The sequence below is a fragment of the Sinocyclocheilus rhinocerous genome, unplaced genomic scaffold (genome assembly GCF_001515625.1).
Source record: "Sinocyclocheilus rhinocerous isolate Xijiao unplaced genomic scaffold, SAMN03320098_v1.1 scaffold897, whole genome shotgun sequence".
NCBI lineage: Eukaryota > Metazoa > Chordata > Actinopteri > Cypriniformes > Cyprinidae > Sinocyclocheilus > Sinocyclocheilus rhinocerous.
This window is the reverse complement of record NW_015649224.1, coordinates 823,236-837,848: the sequence shown is the minus strand read 5'-3', so window position 1 is coordinate 837,848 and position 14,613 is coordinate 823,236. Positions and strand designations below refer to the sequence as shown.

The 14,613-nt window shown below is 36.0% G+C and overlaps 1 protein-coding gene across 1 annotated transcript in view; it reads left to right on the top strand.

The window, feature by feature from the left end:
- The window catches only part of LOC107710327 (sorting nexin-10A-like), a 7,029-nt gene extending 1,720 nt beyond the window's left edge, over positions 1 to 5,309 (top strand). The window contains exons 2-7 of the mRNA XM_016515072.1: positions 894 to 933; positions 1,841 to 1,927; positions 2,093 to 2,193; positions 2,415 to 2,513; positions 3,898 to 4,113; positions 4,730 to 5,309. Coding sequence (XP_016370558.1) covers positions 907 to 933; positions 1,841 to 1,927; positions 2,093 to 2,193; positions 2,415 to 2,513; positions 3,898 to 4,113; positions 4,730 to 4,883 — 684 coding nt within the window. The 5' untranslated portion in view covers positions 894 to 906 and the 3' untranslated portion in view covers positions 4,884 to 5,309. The remainder of the gene's footprint in view (positions 1 to 893; positions 934 to 1,840; positions 1,928 to 2,092; positions 2,194 to 2,414; positions 2,514 to 3,897; positions 4,114 to 4,729) is intronic.
- The last annotated feature ends 9,304 nt before the right edge of the window (positions 5,310 to 14,613 follow it).

Genomic DNA, 14,613 nt, shown 5'->3' with positions numbered 1-14,613 from the left:
TATATATATATATATATATATATATATATATATATACTTTGACTAACCAAAACCAGGTCAAAGTAGCCGTGATCTTGCTTGTAAGTTCAGTCCAGGGTGCTCAGGGTCTCTTGTTGTCTCCTGGCCAATTAGTCTGGGATTCCCAGTCAACTCAAGGTAATTAAGTTATCATCAAAGTGAATTAGCTCGAGTATGAATGAAAGTCACTGATGGCATGTTTGTTTGGATTAATGCTGATGGGACTTTCATTTTTGGATTCACAAGAAAGTGAAATTGATCTGCTTTATGGTTCACCATTAGAAATGTTTCTCTCTTACTTGGCATGTCATTGCTAAACATACACAGGAAAACAAAGCCTGATTTCATTGAAGGAGCCAACATGAATATCTGGGTTTGCTGTAGCATAAGATTGATTTATTGTTTTAATGTCTCACATTGCCCATTCATCACTGCAACTTGCTTTCTCTGCTCAATAGTAATGAAAAGTCATCATTGCTTTTTAACTACTTATACAGTAAAGTGTTTGGTAGCAAACTGATTTATAACAGATTGATCAAAAATATGTTTTTCATTGTCTTGTTGAGATCTGTAATCACAGTTTACACTGTTGTTTTTTAGACTATTCCTATTCTCATGTTTTACTAAGTGCATTAGAACCGAAACGATCCAAGTAACACAGTACTAAAATGATCCAACAATAACAAACAGTCTGTTTGTCAGTTGTTGTTTTTCATTACTACGGTTTACTGATTTTCATTACTACTAGTAGTGTTTTTAAGTTACTACTATTTGTTTCTTTTAAAATACATTGATCTTGCCATGAAATAGGCATATATGCTGGTATGACAATAAAAATCAAACAAACAAACTGACAAACAGTCTCTTTTTTTCAGTCAAGTCTCTGCAATGGAAAACACAAACCTAGTGAAGAAGGTTAGTGTTCTTTTCGTCTTTATATTTTTTTCTGTTCATCTACAGCATCGCTTTGTGTGACTCAGCGGTCCTTATCTATATAGTAAACTGATTTTTCAGATGAAACCTTGACTCTGTAGGCAAACAGTAAAATATTAAGTCTTATCTAGTGATTGGTGCTCTGACATGAAAAATTAGATTTGAACGCAAATTAAGTCTGTTTTGCTAAAATTAAATATGTTAGTATTTGCAGTGATTAAAAAGTATGTTTTTTTTCCCCCCAATGCTTTTTTAGATCAATGATCACTTGATTGTTGGTACAGAGAAAGAAAAGGAAAGCATCTTGGGTGGAAACAAGTTTTTAATTACACTTTGTAACTAAACTGCATCATGCCTTTTGTCTGGAATTTTTAAAGAGGAAACTGGTAGTACATAATTCCACCAGCGCCCATTGATGTTATTTCTGGTTCATTTGTTGGTGAAATTTCTTTTCACAGCCATGCAGTACTATAAAGACTGGCTTGCATTAAAATTACTTATATTTTGTGATATGTTTATTCAAAAAATAATTAAAGTGCCTGTCTCTCAGATCAGGTGCAACTGATATGGCTTTTATATGTTAGCACTTTTTAGGGAAGTGTTTTGTTTGACCTCAAATGAGTTTGTTGGCTGTGATGAAACAAAGTGTGTTAATTTGAGAAATTCCAACTGTACATTACAAATTGGTGCCAAATACCCTCCAAAACTCCAGATAGCGTGAAATGTGGGTGAAAGGGCAGAGTCTGAATCAAACTGATCGTAAAAAGGGGAGAAATTGTAACTCATAAGAAAAAATACAAGCACACTTTCTGCTGAGTCCACTTCCTTGTTCAATTTGAAACACTTCACTGATCATAAACACTAACATTTGCTTTTTCTCTATCTGCAGGAGTTTATAAGTGTATGGGTACGAGATCCTCAGGTACACAAGGAGGATTTCTGGCATGCGTACATCACCTATGAGATCTGTCTTCATGTGAGTGCAGTAGCCACATGTTTACCTTGTGCTTACAGTGGAATGTTGCTGTTCAGACTTTATTTTCTGATTGAAGTTTGGCTTTCTGCCTATATACATTTTTTTTCAGTGCCACATGTTAACCAATGATAGCGTTAGGTTCACTGTATATTTTTTTTATTATAGACCAATAGTATGTGTTTCCGGAAGAAGACCTCTTGTGTGAGGAGGAGGTATAGTGAGTTTGTTTGGCTGCGTCAAAAACTACAGAACAATGCTCTGCTTATGTAAGTAATTTGAGGATATCACACTCTGGGCGACACAGTATTATATTTTAACATTTGAGGACATTATACTCTGGGCAATATTATATTTTTATTTACAAAAATAAATAAATAAATAAAATCGAGTAATAATATTAAGAGTTTTAATTTCAAGTAACTGCATGTAAAAATGTTATTATTATTTATACAAGTGTAGTCTCTCCCTTTCTTTGCTATTTCTGTAGAGAGTTACCTAAACTCCCTCGTGGGAATCCTTTCTTCAATCTCAATAGTGATTTCCAGATCACTCAACGGATGCGGGGGCTGCAACATTTCCTTGAGGCGTGAGTTTCTTCAGTCACTCTTTGTCATCATTTGCGATTAACTTGATTAAAATAGGTTAGAAAAAATCTATGCATTTAATGTCCTATATTGGTCAGTTCATAATGATCTCAGATTGGGATGAAGGAAATGCAGTATTTTTGCCATCTAGTGGCTGATGGAATGAGACACATTCGCTGTAAACGGTTCGATTTTTATTTTTTTTACTCTAACCAAAAGCATTTGTTTCCACACGTAAAATATATATTTTCACTATATTTAATAGAATAGAAAATATAGACATTAAAATAGAAATTAATGTATTTGACAGTATTACAATTGCCCAAGATCTTTGATGTTAATTTAAAAATATTTTAATCTGTGTTGAATCTTACCATGGTTTAAATACTATAAGTAGAGTTTGTTAGATTAATGTAGATTTGTTTTATTAATTAGAAGAAAAATTTCAATTAGAATTTTTGTATAGCGTTGTATTTTTCTCATCTGCTTAACCTTTTTATTCTTTTATTCTCCTTTTAATATTTATTCTTTGTCACATTTAACATTTTTGTCAATTTTTCCTTTCTCTTTGGAGTGTTACAAGCTCTTGGTGCATAAAGAAGATCTGTAAAGTTGCAAAGACTAAAGTCTCAAATCCAAAGAGATATTCTTTATAAAAGTTAAGAGTCAGCCACGCCTACCTAAAACGGCTCGTTCTAACACGCCCCCACATACCTACGTCACGATCTGGGAAGATTTGCATAAAGCCGCCCAAATGTCCACCCAAAGAAAGAAGGCGTAACTTTTATCCTCGCTGTAGTATTGTTGTTGCCGCCGCCAGCCGTGTGTGACGCTGTGTGTTTCGTTGTGAAAGCGAAACCAGTTTGTTTGGTCTTCCAAAAGAGGACGATATCCGCTTCGCCATGCCTAGAGCTGATCCGTGCTGGTCGCTGAGCAAATACATTTTCACACCGTGGACGAAGAAATGGATGCCATAAATGCCTCATTTATAATGGGTTTTATTGTTTTTGTCTCGTCGCTCCGACCGGGACACGGCATCACAGTAGGGTAAGGGGTGTAGCATTTCCGTCACACGCATGAGGTATTCGGCCAATCACAACGCACTGGATAGCTGGCCAATCACAGCACACCTCGCTTTTCAGACCGATGAGCTTTGTAAAAATCGACGCGTTTCAGAAAGGCGGGGCATAGAGGAGAAACAATAATGTACATTATGTGGAAAATAATGTGTTTTTTGAACCTTAAACCGCATAAACACATTTCGTTACACCAAATACACAAAATAATGTTCTTTTTAGCAACATCATATGACCCCTTTAATGTTTTTAAATGGATTGTTTAAATGGCCTTATCACCAGTTTTATATTTAAATGTTTGTGTTCATAGAGTTCTACAGACACCATTACTGCTGTCAGACAGTCTGCTGCACCTGTTCTTGCAGTCACCGCTGAGCATTGCAAAAATGGACGCGTGTGCACAGGGACAGACTCATTACACGGTTGCACAGGCAATACAGCGGTGTGTCGGGTATACCCGTTTCCCTGTAGAGGAACAGCATCAAGAAGAAGACAGCAAAACATGCTGTGACTCAGACTGTGAAAGGTGTGTGCCTCTGTCTCACTATAATAATCTTACCTAAAACCAGATTTGATCAAGTGGTCTTTACCAGATGTCGTATAGGTCATACAAGACTGACTCATGCATTTTTGCTTAAAGGTGAAGACCCAACTCTATGCATGTTCTGCAAGATAGCCCTTTCTATTAAAAATATTATTTTGGACTGTCCCATTTTTAATGCAAGTAGAAAGCTTTTTTATGAAGTTAGTTCACTTAAGGACTTATTTAGTAAGATTTTGCCTGAAAAGGTTTTAGAATTTTTTATCATATGTTAATTTAAAAAATCTTGTATAAAATTACTTGCTGTATTTGTTTGTTTGCTTGGTTTTATTGTATTTATGTGATACTTTCATTATTGTAATTGAGATTTTGCCTTGAAAATAGCCCCAGATGCTGTCATGGCATTAAATAAAATTATACTATAATATATATGTTGAGAAAAATAGCCATTTTTGCAAATAATAAATAAAAGGGGCATTTAAATATGTTGTAGGTTCAAATAATGTACAAACATTCCATTTAATATATACACAAATTGCAACTTAAACCATGAATATTCATGTAGAATTGATTTTGTATGTTATTTTTTTTCTTTTTGCAGTACAACATCCTCTGGCTTGGGCAATAGTATAGGATGTGCCACATCTGTGGAAGAAGACTCTTCATATAATGAAAGTTTTTCCCATGAATTTCAAGCCACAACCCCTGAGGCAGAACTCTGTAGCAGCCTGTCTTCGTCTCCTAGCAACCAGTAACCCTTGATGTGCATTCTTTTATATGAACTCAAGAGCTGTATACACACACATACACACATACTCTGTCAAAGAGAGTTGCTGCCCAGTTGCTGCTTAGAGCCTCCAGAGTTATATTTGGATGGATATTGAGAGAAAAAATGTCTTGATTATTGTTTTATTACATGTCATGTTTGTGTCCATATTGTTTTGATGTTTTTTTTTTTTAAATATAGAGATATCTTTAAATTTTTGTGGTTATCATATTAAACAATTCTCCTTTACTAAAGGGCTGACTTGGAACGAAAAAAAGGTATTGGAGAAAATGTGAATTGCAAGTTTTTCTTGACACTCAGGTGCACACTGGGTTTAATGTGTACCTGACAAAGAAGCTTCTTAAAACGCTTCAGAATTTTCATCTGTACATATGTGCTTTTGTTTAAAAGATTTTTTTAAAATGTAAGGTGGCAGTTTATTACTTTAAATGTTTCTTAAAAATTCTTATATTAACATTGCTAAAAATGAGTGTCGAGGACTGTAAATTTGAGGAATTCTTTTTTACAAAGTATTTTTTATTGAGATTTTGTGTATATTTAGTGGTAAATGAATAAATGTTTTTTTTGTCCTAATTGTGAATAGAATTTGTTGAAATGTAATGATGTAGATAGTGCTGTTGCCTAGAGATGATAATTATCTAAATAAAATCCTAAATGCTAAATACATTTGCAAATAGAGAAAGAGAATAGTTTCTGCTTATTGTTCACATGATTTGAGCTACTAAAGTTAAATTCAATACATTTTTAGTTTAAAATCATTATATGAGCAACAATAAAAAAGGGAAGGCTGTTGGTGCATAAGAGGAAGCTGGATACAACCATGTTTACATTTCCTCTGGACCACTTGTTTGAAAGATTAAAGGTAGATGTTGCACTTAACCTGGCCACACATGTCTTTTTTTCTCTCTCCTTCTTTCTCCACTCACAACACAGCATTTTTTTGTATCTAATTGTTGTTTAAGAGCGAGATTAAGTTCTCAATAAATGAGGGATGAAGTTTTTGACCGAAATGTTTGGTTGAAACCGGTGGTCTGATTGGGGGATTGTTCGATCTGCGTAGGCGCAGATTCATCAGCGTCTAGCAGCAGCCGATAAACACTTTCAGTATTGTCATCCAGATCACCAGACTCCCAAAACCTCACCAATCTCTGTCACTGCCAATCACCATCACTGTGATGTCAACTAAACACGTAACCCGTTATGTTAATGATTGTTTATGATATATACTGTATATATATATATATACATATATATACTACAGTAAATTAACATACTTTCCAGAAGGCCAACAATTCATTAAAAATGTTTTTTTTTATTGGTCTTATGGAGTATTCTAATTTGTTGAGATAGTGAGTTGGTGGGTTTTTGTTAAATGTGAGCCAAAATCATCACAATTAAAAGAACCAAAGACTTAAACTGCTTCAGTCTGTGTGCATTGAATTTATTTAATACACGAGTTTCACAATTTGAGTTGAATTACTGAAATAAATGAACTTTTCCACGACATTCTAATTTATTGAGATGCACCTGTATATATATACATGTCTATAATATACAATATGTAATCATAAACCAATACAAAAAAATATAACTAAAAATATAGATAAAATAAAAATAGATAGATAGATAGACATACAGACATATCAACATTCAACATAATGTGTAATCATAAACGGTTACAAACACTATATAATAACATTAAATGTTATGATAATTTTTGTATATATTAGGTTAACTATTACAACTTAATTAATTTAAAAAAATATATATAAAATATAAAATATAATATTTTTAGATTCATATATATCAGTATTTTTATAATATTTTTATTATATATGTCAAAATTTAAGTTCATAATCATAAATTAATGCAAAAACCAAGCATTTGTTAAATGCTTCTATTACTCATGCAGACACCTAATTATCACTCTCGTCTCCCTGTTCAATCTATGAGCAACAGTGATAGGAGTGTGTATAATGCATGCGTATAAAGTGTCTGAGCACCAAATAAGTCCTTAAGGGCATGATAGGGGGCTGAAACTGGTCGCATTAGGAAATAAAACAAAAAGCCACCTCTACCTTCAAGTCATGGGTCACTAATCAAAAGCACTTAGGCAGAGCAGGGGTTGCTGTGGTGATAGTGGGGTTGGGTGATGGGAGAGATGGTCATTTATCACCAGCTCTTTCATAGTGAGGCTGAGCGGAAAAGACAGCGCGGACTCTGCAGACAAACGACCAACAATAAAGAGAATTAATCAGCACTGATTACCTGACTCCCCACAGCCGATAATGGAGGCTTAGAGAAACAAAGAGAGAGGGAGAGGAAGGACGAAATATGGCCGGTAGGAAAGACGGAGCCAGATCAGAGGAGCAAAAATGGGTTACAATAGAGTTAGGAGGATCCTTTCACTCTGAATGAACTCGCTCTTCAAACAGGACATGTAATTTTTCGCTTCATTTTTCTATTATTCTATAAAATAAACCACTTAAATGAGTGCCATGTCCCAGAGGCCAATAGCAGAGTCTTGTAATACCACTGAATGGCTGTCACTGCCTTGCGGTCCATCAATACGGTGATCAGAACTCAACTCGGGCTGATGGATTAAACAACTGAACGAATTGGATTCTTCTTGCTGTGCAACGCCAGCTAATCGTTCCCCACACACAGCAATAAAACGCACCTCCAGCACAGTCACATGCTCATACTCTCTATTCAGCTCACCAATCACTGCCACATCTGATTTTGATATCTGAGATGACAAGGATTGGCCATTTATACTGGCTGTCTGGTAAGCTAACCATCAAGTAAAACAGAGACTGTGATAAATCAGCCACATCTGCCCTTTTATACCCAATATCAGAAACTACATGAGGCCTATTGGCTAGATTAAAGATTCACTTTATGAGGATAGTTTGTTTGTTTCAAATGCGAAGACTTTAATCTGTTTAAGGCTGGTGGTGTTTTGAAATACATTTATTCTAGAGTTCTGAGTTATGTTTGTATTATGATCTGTGTCTCATATTTTAAGGTTACATCAAAACATGACCCCAATGCGATTACCCTTACCTATCATGTTAATAATTTGCTTTGAAATAGCACATGGCGGTCACTCCATTGCCACAAACCTCCCATAAAGACTTCCCTGGTGCTCATTGGTTAAACTGCCATAACACGTCTAAATGAACACTCCTTAATGGACCCTGATGGGTGAACTTAATCCAAACCCAGTTGCTACTGATCAACTGGGGAGAAGGAACAGATGGAATACTTTGTGTGTGCGTGTGCATGTGTGTTATATTGTGTGCGGCCAAGTACAGGGATATCCTGGACGAAAACCTTCTCCAGAGTGCTCAGGACCTCAGACTGGAACTAAGGTTTACCTTCCAACAAGACAATGACCCTAAGCACACAGCTAAAATAACGAAGGAGTGGCTTCCCAACAACTCTGTGACTGTTCTTGAATGGCCCAGCCAGATCCCTGACTTAAACCCAATTGAGCATCTCTGGAGAGACCTAAAAATGGCTTTCCACCAACGTTTACCATCCAACCTGACAGAACTGGAGTGGATCTGCAAGAGGGAATGGCAGAGGATCCCCAAATCCAGGTGTGAAAGACTTGTTGCATCTTTCCCAAAAAGACTCATGGCTGTATTAGATCAAATGGGTGCTTCTACTAAATACTGAGCATTTTTCAGTTTTTCTTTTTTAATAAATTTGCAAAAATGTCAACAATTCTGTGTTTTTCTGTCAATATGGGGTGCTGTGTGTACATTAATGAGGGAAAAAAATTAACTTAAATGATTTTAGCAAATGGCTGCAATATAACAAAGAGTGAAAAATTTAAGGGGGTCTGAATACTTTCCGTACCCACTGTAAGTAATAAAAAAATGTCCAGTTAATTTTGTTAATAGACATTCATTAGAGAAGTTAAACTTATGCTCACATTTCATGAAAATGCATAGAAATAAGACACAATTGATGGAATGCTACCACAAAGGATACAATGAGGCATTTAAAATGGAAATAATTGAACCAAAGTAGAAACGTGAAGTTTATAATTTTATAAAAACACTTACATTAATATTTCTGTTAAAATTGTCTATGATTTGACCTGTTGTTCTTGTTTTTTTATGGTTGTTTTAAAATTAAAAAATTGGATATAACTATAATTTTCACACTAAAAATTATATACTTTTATGTTTTAATGTTTACAGATTTGCCCCATTCACTTTCATTCAATGTAGCACACTGTAACTCAGTAAAAGGAAAATTTTAATTGTATGGCAATCAGCACTGTGCTGTTGATTGAGCATAACCTGTTTTGAATCTGCAATATTCCTTTATTTAATCTAGCACTATGGGTTACCCAGCATGCTTTGCAGCTGTGGTCAAATCCAACCAAATTTGATCTGATTTCTTGCTAGGACTGTAAAATGTTTAAACAGGTTTAGGGGGTATTTGTAAATGATTAAGTTTACATTTCACTGTAATATTGCATGTTCCAAATGCAATATTGCATATGCAGTATTAGTATGCAATATTATACTATGTAGCCTATTAAACATGTAGTATTATATATAACAGTAGATTAAGAATAATTTACATGTTTTAAGTACTTCAGGTTGGGAACTCATTGGTTGCTTTTCATCACTGGTCTCAAGACAGTTTCTAGTTGCCCCCCTGTTGATAGCACTGGCTTACCTTTGTTTACTTTTACGTTTTCCTTGAATTAAAAAAAAAAACTGATGAGCATTATCTTGAAGTACAACTCAGACTCAACGCTCATTAAAGAGGTTATAGATTCTATTACAGCTCCTCTTTGGCATGAGCAATCCCTCACACTGCATAGAGTTGCTACTGATCAACTGGGGAGAAGGAACAGATGGAATACTTTGTGTGTGCGTGTGCATGTGTGTTATATTGTGCAGTAATTGCTATGTTTCTCTGGTTTATTGGCTCTTAACCTTGGGCTGACAGCTACTGAGCAGGTGGGGTTTCTGTTGCTATGACAACAGCTCTGAGTTCAGGAGTGTGCTGGCATGTAGGATATACCCCACTGCGGCTTAGCCAAAATCACCCATAAAATAAAAAGGCAAAGAAAACGAGAGTCAGTGAGAAATCGAACGCTTTACTTTTAAGGATTTAGTGGTTATTTGAGAGGCCTGGTTTAAATGGGTGGGCCTCCAGTGGGCCTCTGGTGGGCCTCCCTCCCCACGGCCCAATATGTGTAGGCTATATCAGTGTTTCCCAACCCATCAGATACGGCTCAGATATCCCTTTATCAAACTTAAAATGTGTTCATTTGATTTCAACTGATATTATATTAAATATATAATTTAGCATTATCATTCAAGGAATGATACATTTGTAGCATAATATTACCACAAAATCAACATTTTTTAAAGCAAAAATCAAGATTGTAAGAGTTACAAGTTACTTATTTCTTTATACAGACATGGATACAATTGTTGTGAGTTTAATAAAAGTATAGCACAGTACCCAATAAATACAAGTATATTTACAGCAGCTTTTATTGTGACAAACATTATTCTCATGGTTAGTTAATGATGTAACAAAGTGACTTGTAATGGCTGTTAGTCATGCACAGAAACATATTATTAAAAGTGTGCATGATGCAGCTGCAAGGCAGCAGAATGTAATCTTATTTCCTATTTGATAATGAAAGAGGGAACAAGTGAGAGAGGGATGCAGACATAGGAAGAGCAAATGTGCGTAACCGACTGAGTGACTAATGGGGGAGAGAGGCCGAGGGACTTAGAGAGGAAAGGCGAGGGAGACCATCTGTTCTGCTCTCTCCTTGTTTTACCCCCTCTACTTTCATTCATGATGAGATACGGACACTGGACACACACATAAACATGATGCAGAACAGCCAGTCCAATTAGAATACATTAAAAGAGATTTCTTGATTAACATCAAGCTAAATAGAATAAGCATGACAGCATTGGCAAGTGCAGGAAATTACGTTAATTGTGGGCTGGGCTGCACAGATGGTTCCTGATGGCAGGCATCACTCAAGAGATACAAAAAAAAAAAAAAGAACAAATGAGGAAAAAAGGGAAGAGAAGAGAAGAGAAGAGAAGAGAAGAGAAGGGATAGACGATCTATTACTGAATAGCCGAAAATTGAGACTGGCTTTCATAGACCTTATTAAATTCTCCAATTAGTGTGAAGACATAAATAACTGCTTCCAATTTCAGTATGTCACTCAAGGGCAGAATCCAGCACCAGGGAAACAAAACAATTTAAATTACGGTCCTCTCGCTTTGTGTCCGGCCTCTCTTTTAATGCCACAATTATGCTGCCATTCTTTCGCTCGCCCTCGCGACGATACATCACCTCCTGCGACCCCGGTGATAAACGCCCTTCTCAAGAGAAACGTGAGCTAAAAAACAGCCGCTGTCCACTTTCCTTTTTTTCGCAGGAGCCCTCTCTCTCTTCTTCACCGTGACAGTATTTCACCGCGAGCTGCTGAGCCCCCACATCTATAATTCACGCGTCCCTCCACTCGGTTGCTGTCGGTAAAAATAGGAAATCCATCATGGAGACAAATGGTCGTTAAATGAAGCCCCGCGCAGCAGATAGGCAAAGCGGCAGATGAGGTTTAATTGTCTCTGCGTGCTCATATGAAATCAGTTCATGACCGTGGCGATATGACTGCAGGCCTTTAGAGGTTGAGGGGCATATTCTTTAGGGCTACATAGTGTCAGCGAATAATTAAAATGCTTTTAATATCGGGGCATGTGAAATGGCAGCAGGCTATGCTTACTAGGTCTTTTGTGGCTTATCGCCGACTAAGATGCTACATAAAGATGAATTAAAAGGGTCAAATGTGTGAAAGTGGGGCAAGTTTTGGTAGATTCACTTATATAACCTGTTTATGCTGTGTATATGGACCTGTAATTACTGCATTTCAGTGGAACAAACAGCGTATTTAAGCTTATGGTAAGTGTGTTCACTGCATTGAATACAACAGAAGTCTGTAGAGAAATGAAGATTTATGAAAATTTAGTCAAATTTAGTAAAATTAGGTCTAAAATACAAATGGGCATTAAAGTGGTTAAGCTACTCAATAATGGTAAAATTTAAATTTGACTTTTTTTCCATGTCAGAAATATGATATTCCTAATATTAAAACAACCCGAAGACATTGGGTAACACCAACAGAAGTAGTTATAAGAATAATTTTGTGTCTATGGGAATCGCACCCAAAGAGATAAATTTTGACATGTACAATTACTCTAATTGTAGTAGGCTACCAAAAGTACATCCATTGAGACATGAATTACAAGTTATAAAAATATTTTAAATATATGATCAGAACAAGATAAGCCTGAAAGATGAATAGCAATTAGCGATATGTTCATTTTAAAGAGCTTAAAAAGACAAATTGGTCTTTTAGAGAGGCTCTAATGAAGAACATGAAATACTACCAGGCCAGTAGAGGGCACTGGCCATGTGGTGGAAGAGGGGAGGAGTCAGTTTCCTGCAGCTAGACCTAAGGTAAGATTCTCTGCATCACATCACATATGTAAATATCACACACATGCAGCAAAATACTAAGTGCCAGAAGTGTTTTGTGCAGCGATAAGGGGTAGAACCACTACCATTCGCAGCCAGACCTGCCCCTAGGAAATATAATCCAAGCATGAACAGTTTGTTTGCATCATAGCATGCTAATGTGAGCCAAATAATCTACTTAATAAAATATATGACATGCTTTAACAAAAACTGAAAATTAAAAGTGATGTTCCAACCATACAAGCATACGTTCCAATTAGCTTCTGAATAAATGGGCTGCATAAAGCCAGCAACCATTACCAGCATGGGCCTTATTTTGCACAAAAATGAAAAACTGATGTGATTGTGATGAAGAAATAATTGGCATACTTAAATTTGCAAATGTATATTGTGGTTTGTGCTTGATTAAGACAAGAGCTTGTGTAGGCTTTCTCTCTCTGTGTGTGTTTGTGTGTGTCTGTGAAGGCGAGTGCACATGAATGCATTATTCATGGGTCAGTTTAAGTAGGAATTTTAGGCTGTACAGCAGCCTTTTAAATCTCCCATCAGTCTGTCAATCTCTGATTCAAGGCAGCACTTCATCACCTACCTGAGAAGGGAAAAGAGCGGGAAGGAGAGAACAAAAGAAAGACAGAGAGAGATCTTTTTGTCTGTCAAGCTGACAGGCTGCAGTTGCTGTGGCAACTCCGTAACATCTTTCTCTGCCAGTCGGGAGGAAATGAGCTGCCATGTAGCCTGTCGACCATCTATCACTCTACACTTAAATATGCACGCATACACACACGTTCATTCTTGCTCTCACACACAAACGCTACATCATGTTGCGGGCTATCAGTGTTTTTTTTAGCAATATGTTTGTATTTTGCTCTTATTGATTAAACCTTTTCAAACTGAAATTTTCAGAGAGAAAGAGAGAGAGAGAGGAGGAGCAAGATATGGGGAGAAAGAAAGACAGAGGGGGAGGAGAGGTAATGGGATGAGCTTAATAACTTGCTTCCCCCTGCTGTTGTCAAAATAATTACAATGTGCTCTTCTGTAGCTCATTATCATAATACATTTAGAATGAGTATGCAATGTCATTCAGAGGGCAGCTTCTCTCAGACACAGAGGGAGTCTGCAGGCATAAAACTGCCCTGTCAGTAGCTGGAAGATTCCCCCAATAGGTGGCAGAGCTATAATGGTGCAGCATTAACTTCTACCGTGCTGACAGTGCTCTCTCTTTGAGCAACATAACACACAGAGGAGAAAAAGAGATAGAAAAGGAGAGAGTGAGAAAGCTGTGCGAGTGACAGCTAGGGGAGGAGGACATGAGGGAAAGCATAAGGTAAAGTGAAAATGAGATTGAAGAGAAAAGGAAGGAAGAGTGCAGGACGCAGGAATGAGACCCCTGGCCCAAAGGGCTCCTGGAAGTCTGATGCCCCCTGTGCCATGTGTAGAGCAGCCTGTCTTTTATACAAACAAGTACACACACACAAATGTTTACTAAGCTATTTAAAAGAGTGCATAGCATAGACTTCTATTGTTTATATATAAACATAAATCCTATACAATTTATATTGATATATCATATTAAAAATGAATTGTTTTAAATGCAAATGCAGTAAGTGAATTTAGATAATATATCACAACATTATAATGTACAGCATTTAAAAAGGGATATTCATGTTGAGATTTGCAAAACATTACATTTAACAGTGTTGTTAAATTATTAGTTAAATATCCACTATTGACAGATACCTTTGAATAAATAAAATCTGTAATACTGGCCGATAATCAATATGATCACAATATATTGTGTGTCCCTAATAGGTATTAGCTAGAAAATTTAACAGAGATAGATAGATGATAGAGATCTTACAGCATTATTACAGGTTATTTAAAAAATGGTCATTAAAAACACTGAATTATTAACATCGGTACTAAATAGACGAACAATTTAAGAACAATGTGAACAAAAATAAAACAATATTTAAAATATGCAAATTACTCTTAACATCTCATATTATAAAATTTTACAAGTCTACACATGTAGGGGATTGGTGAATATAACGGAATAACTGAAGTAAATATATATATATTATAATATATATAATTTTTAAATTATTATATATAATATACACGATAAGCCTGAAGACAAAGATATACAGTATATGGAT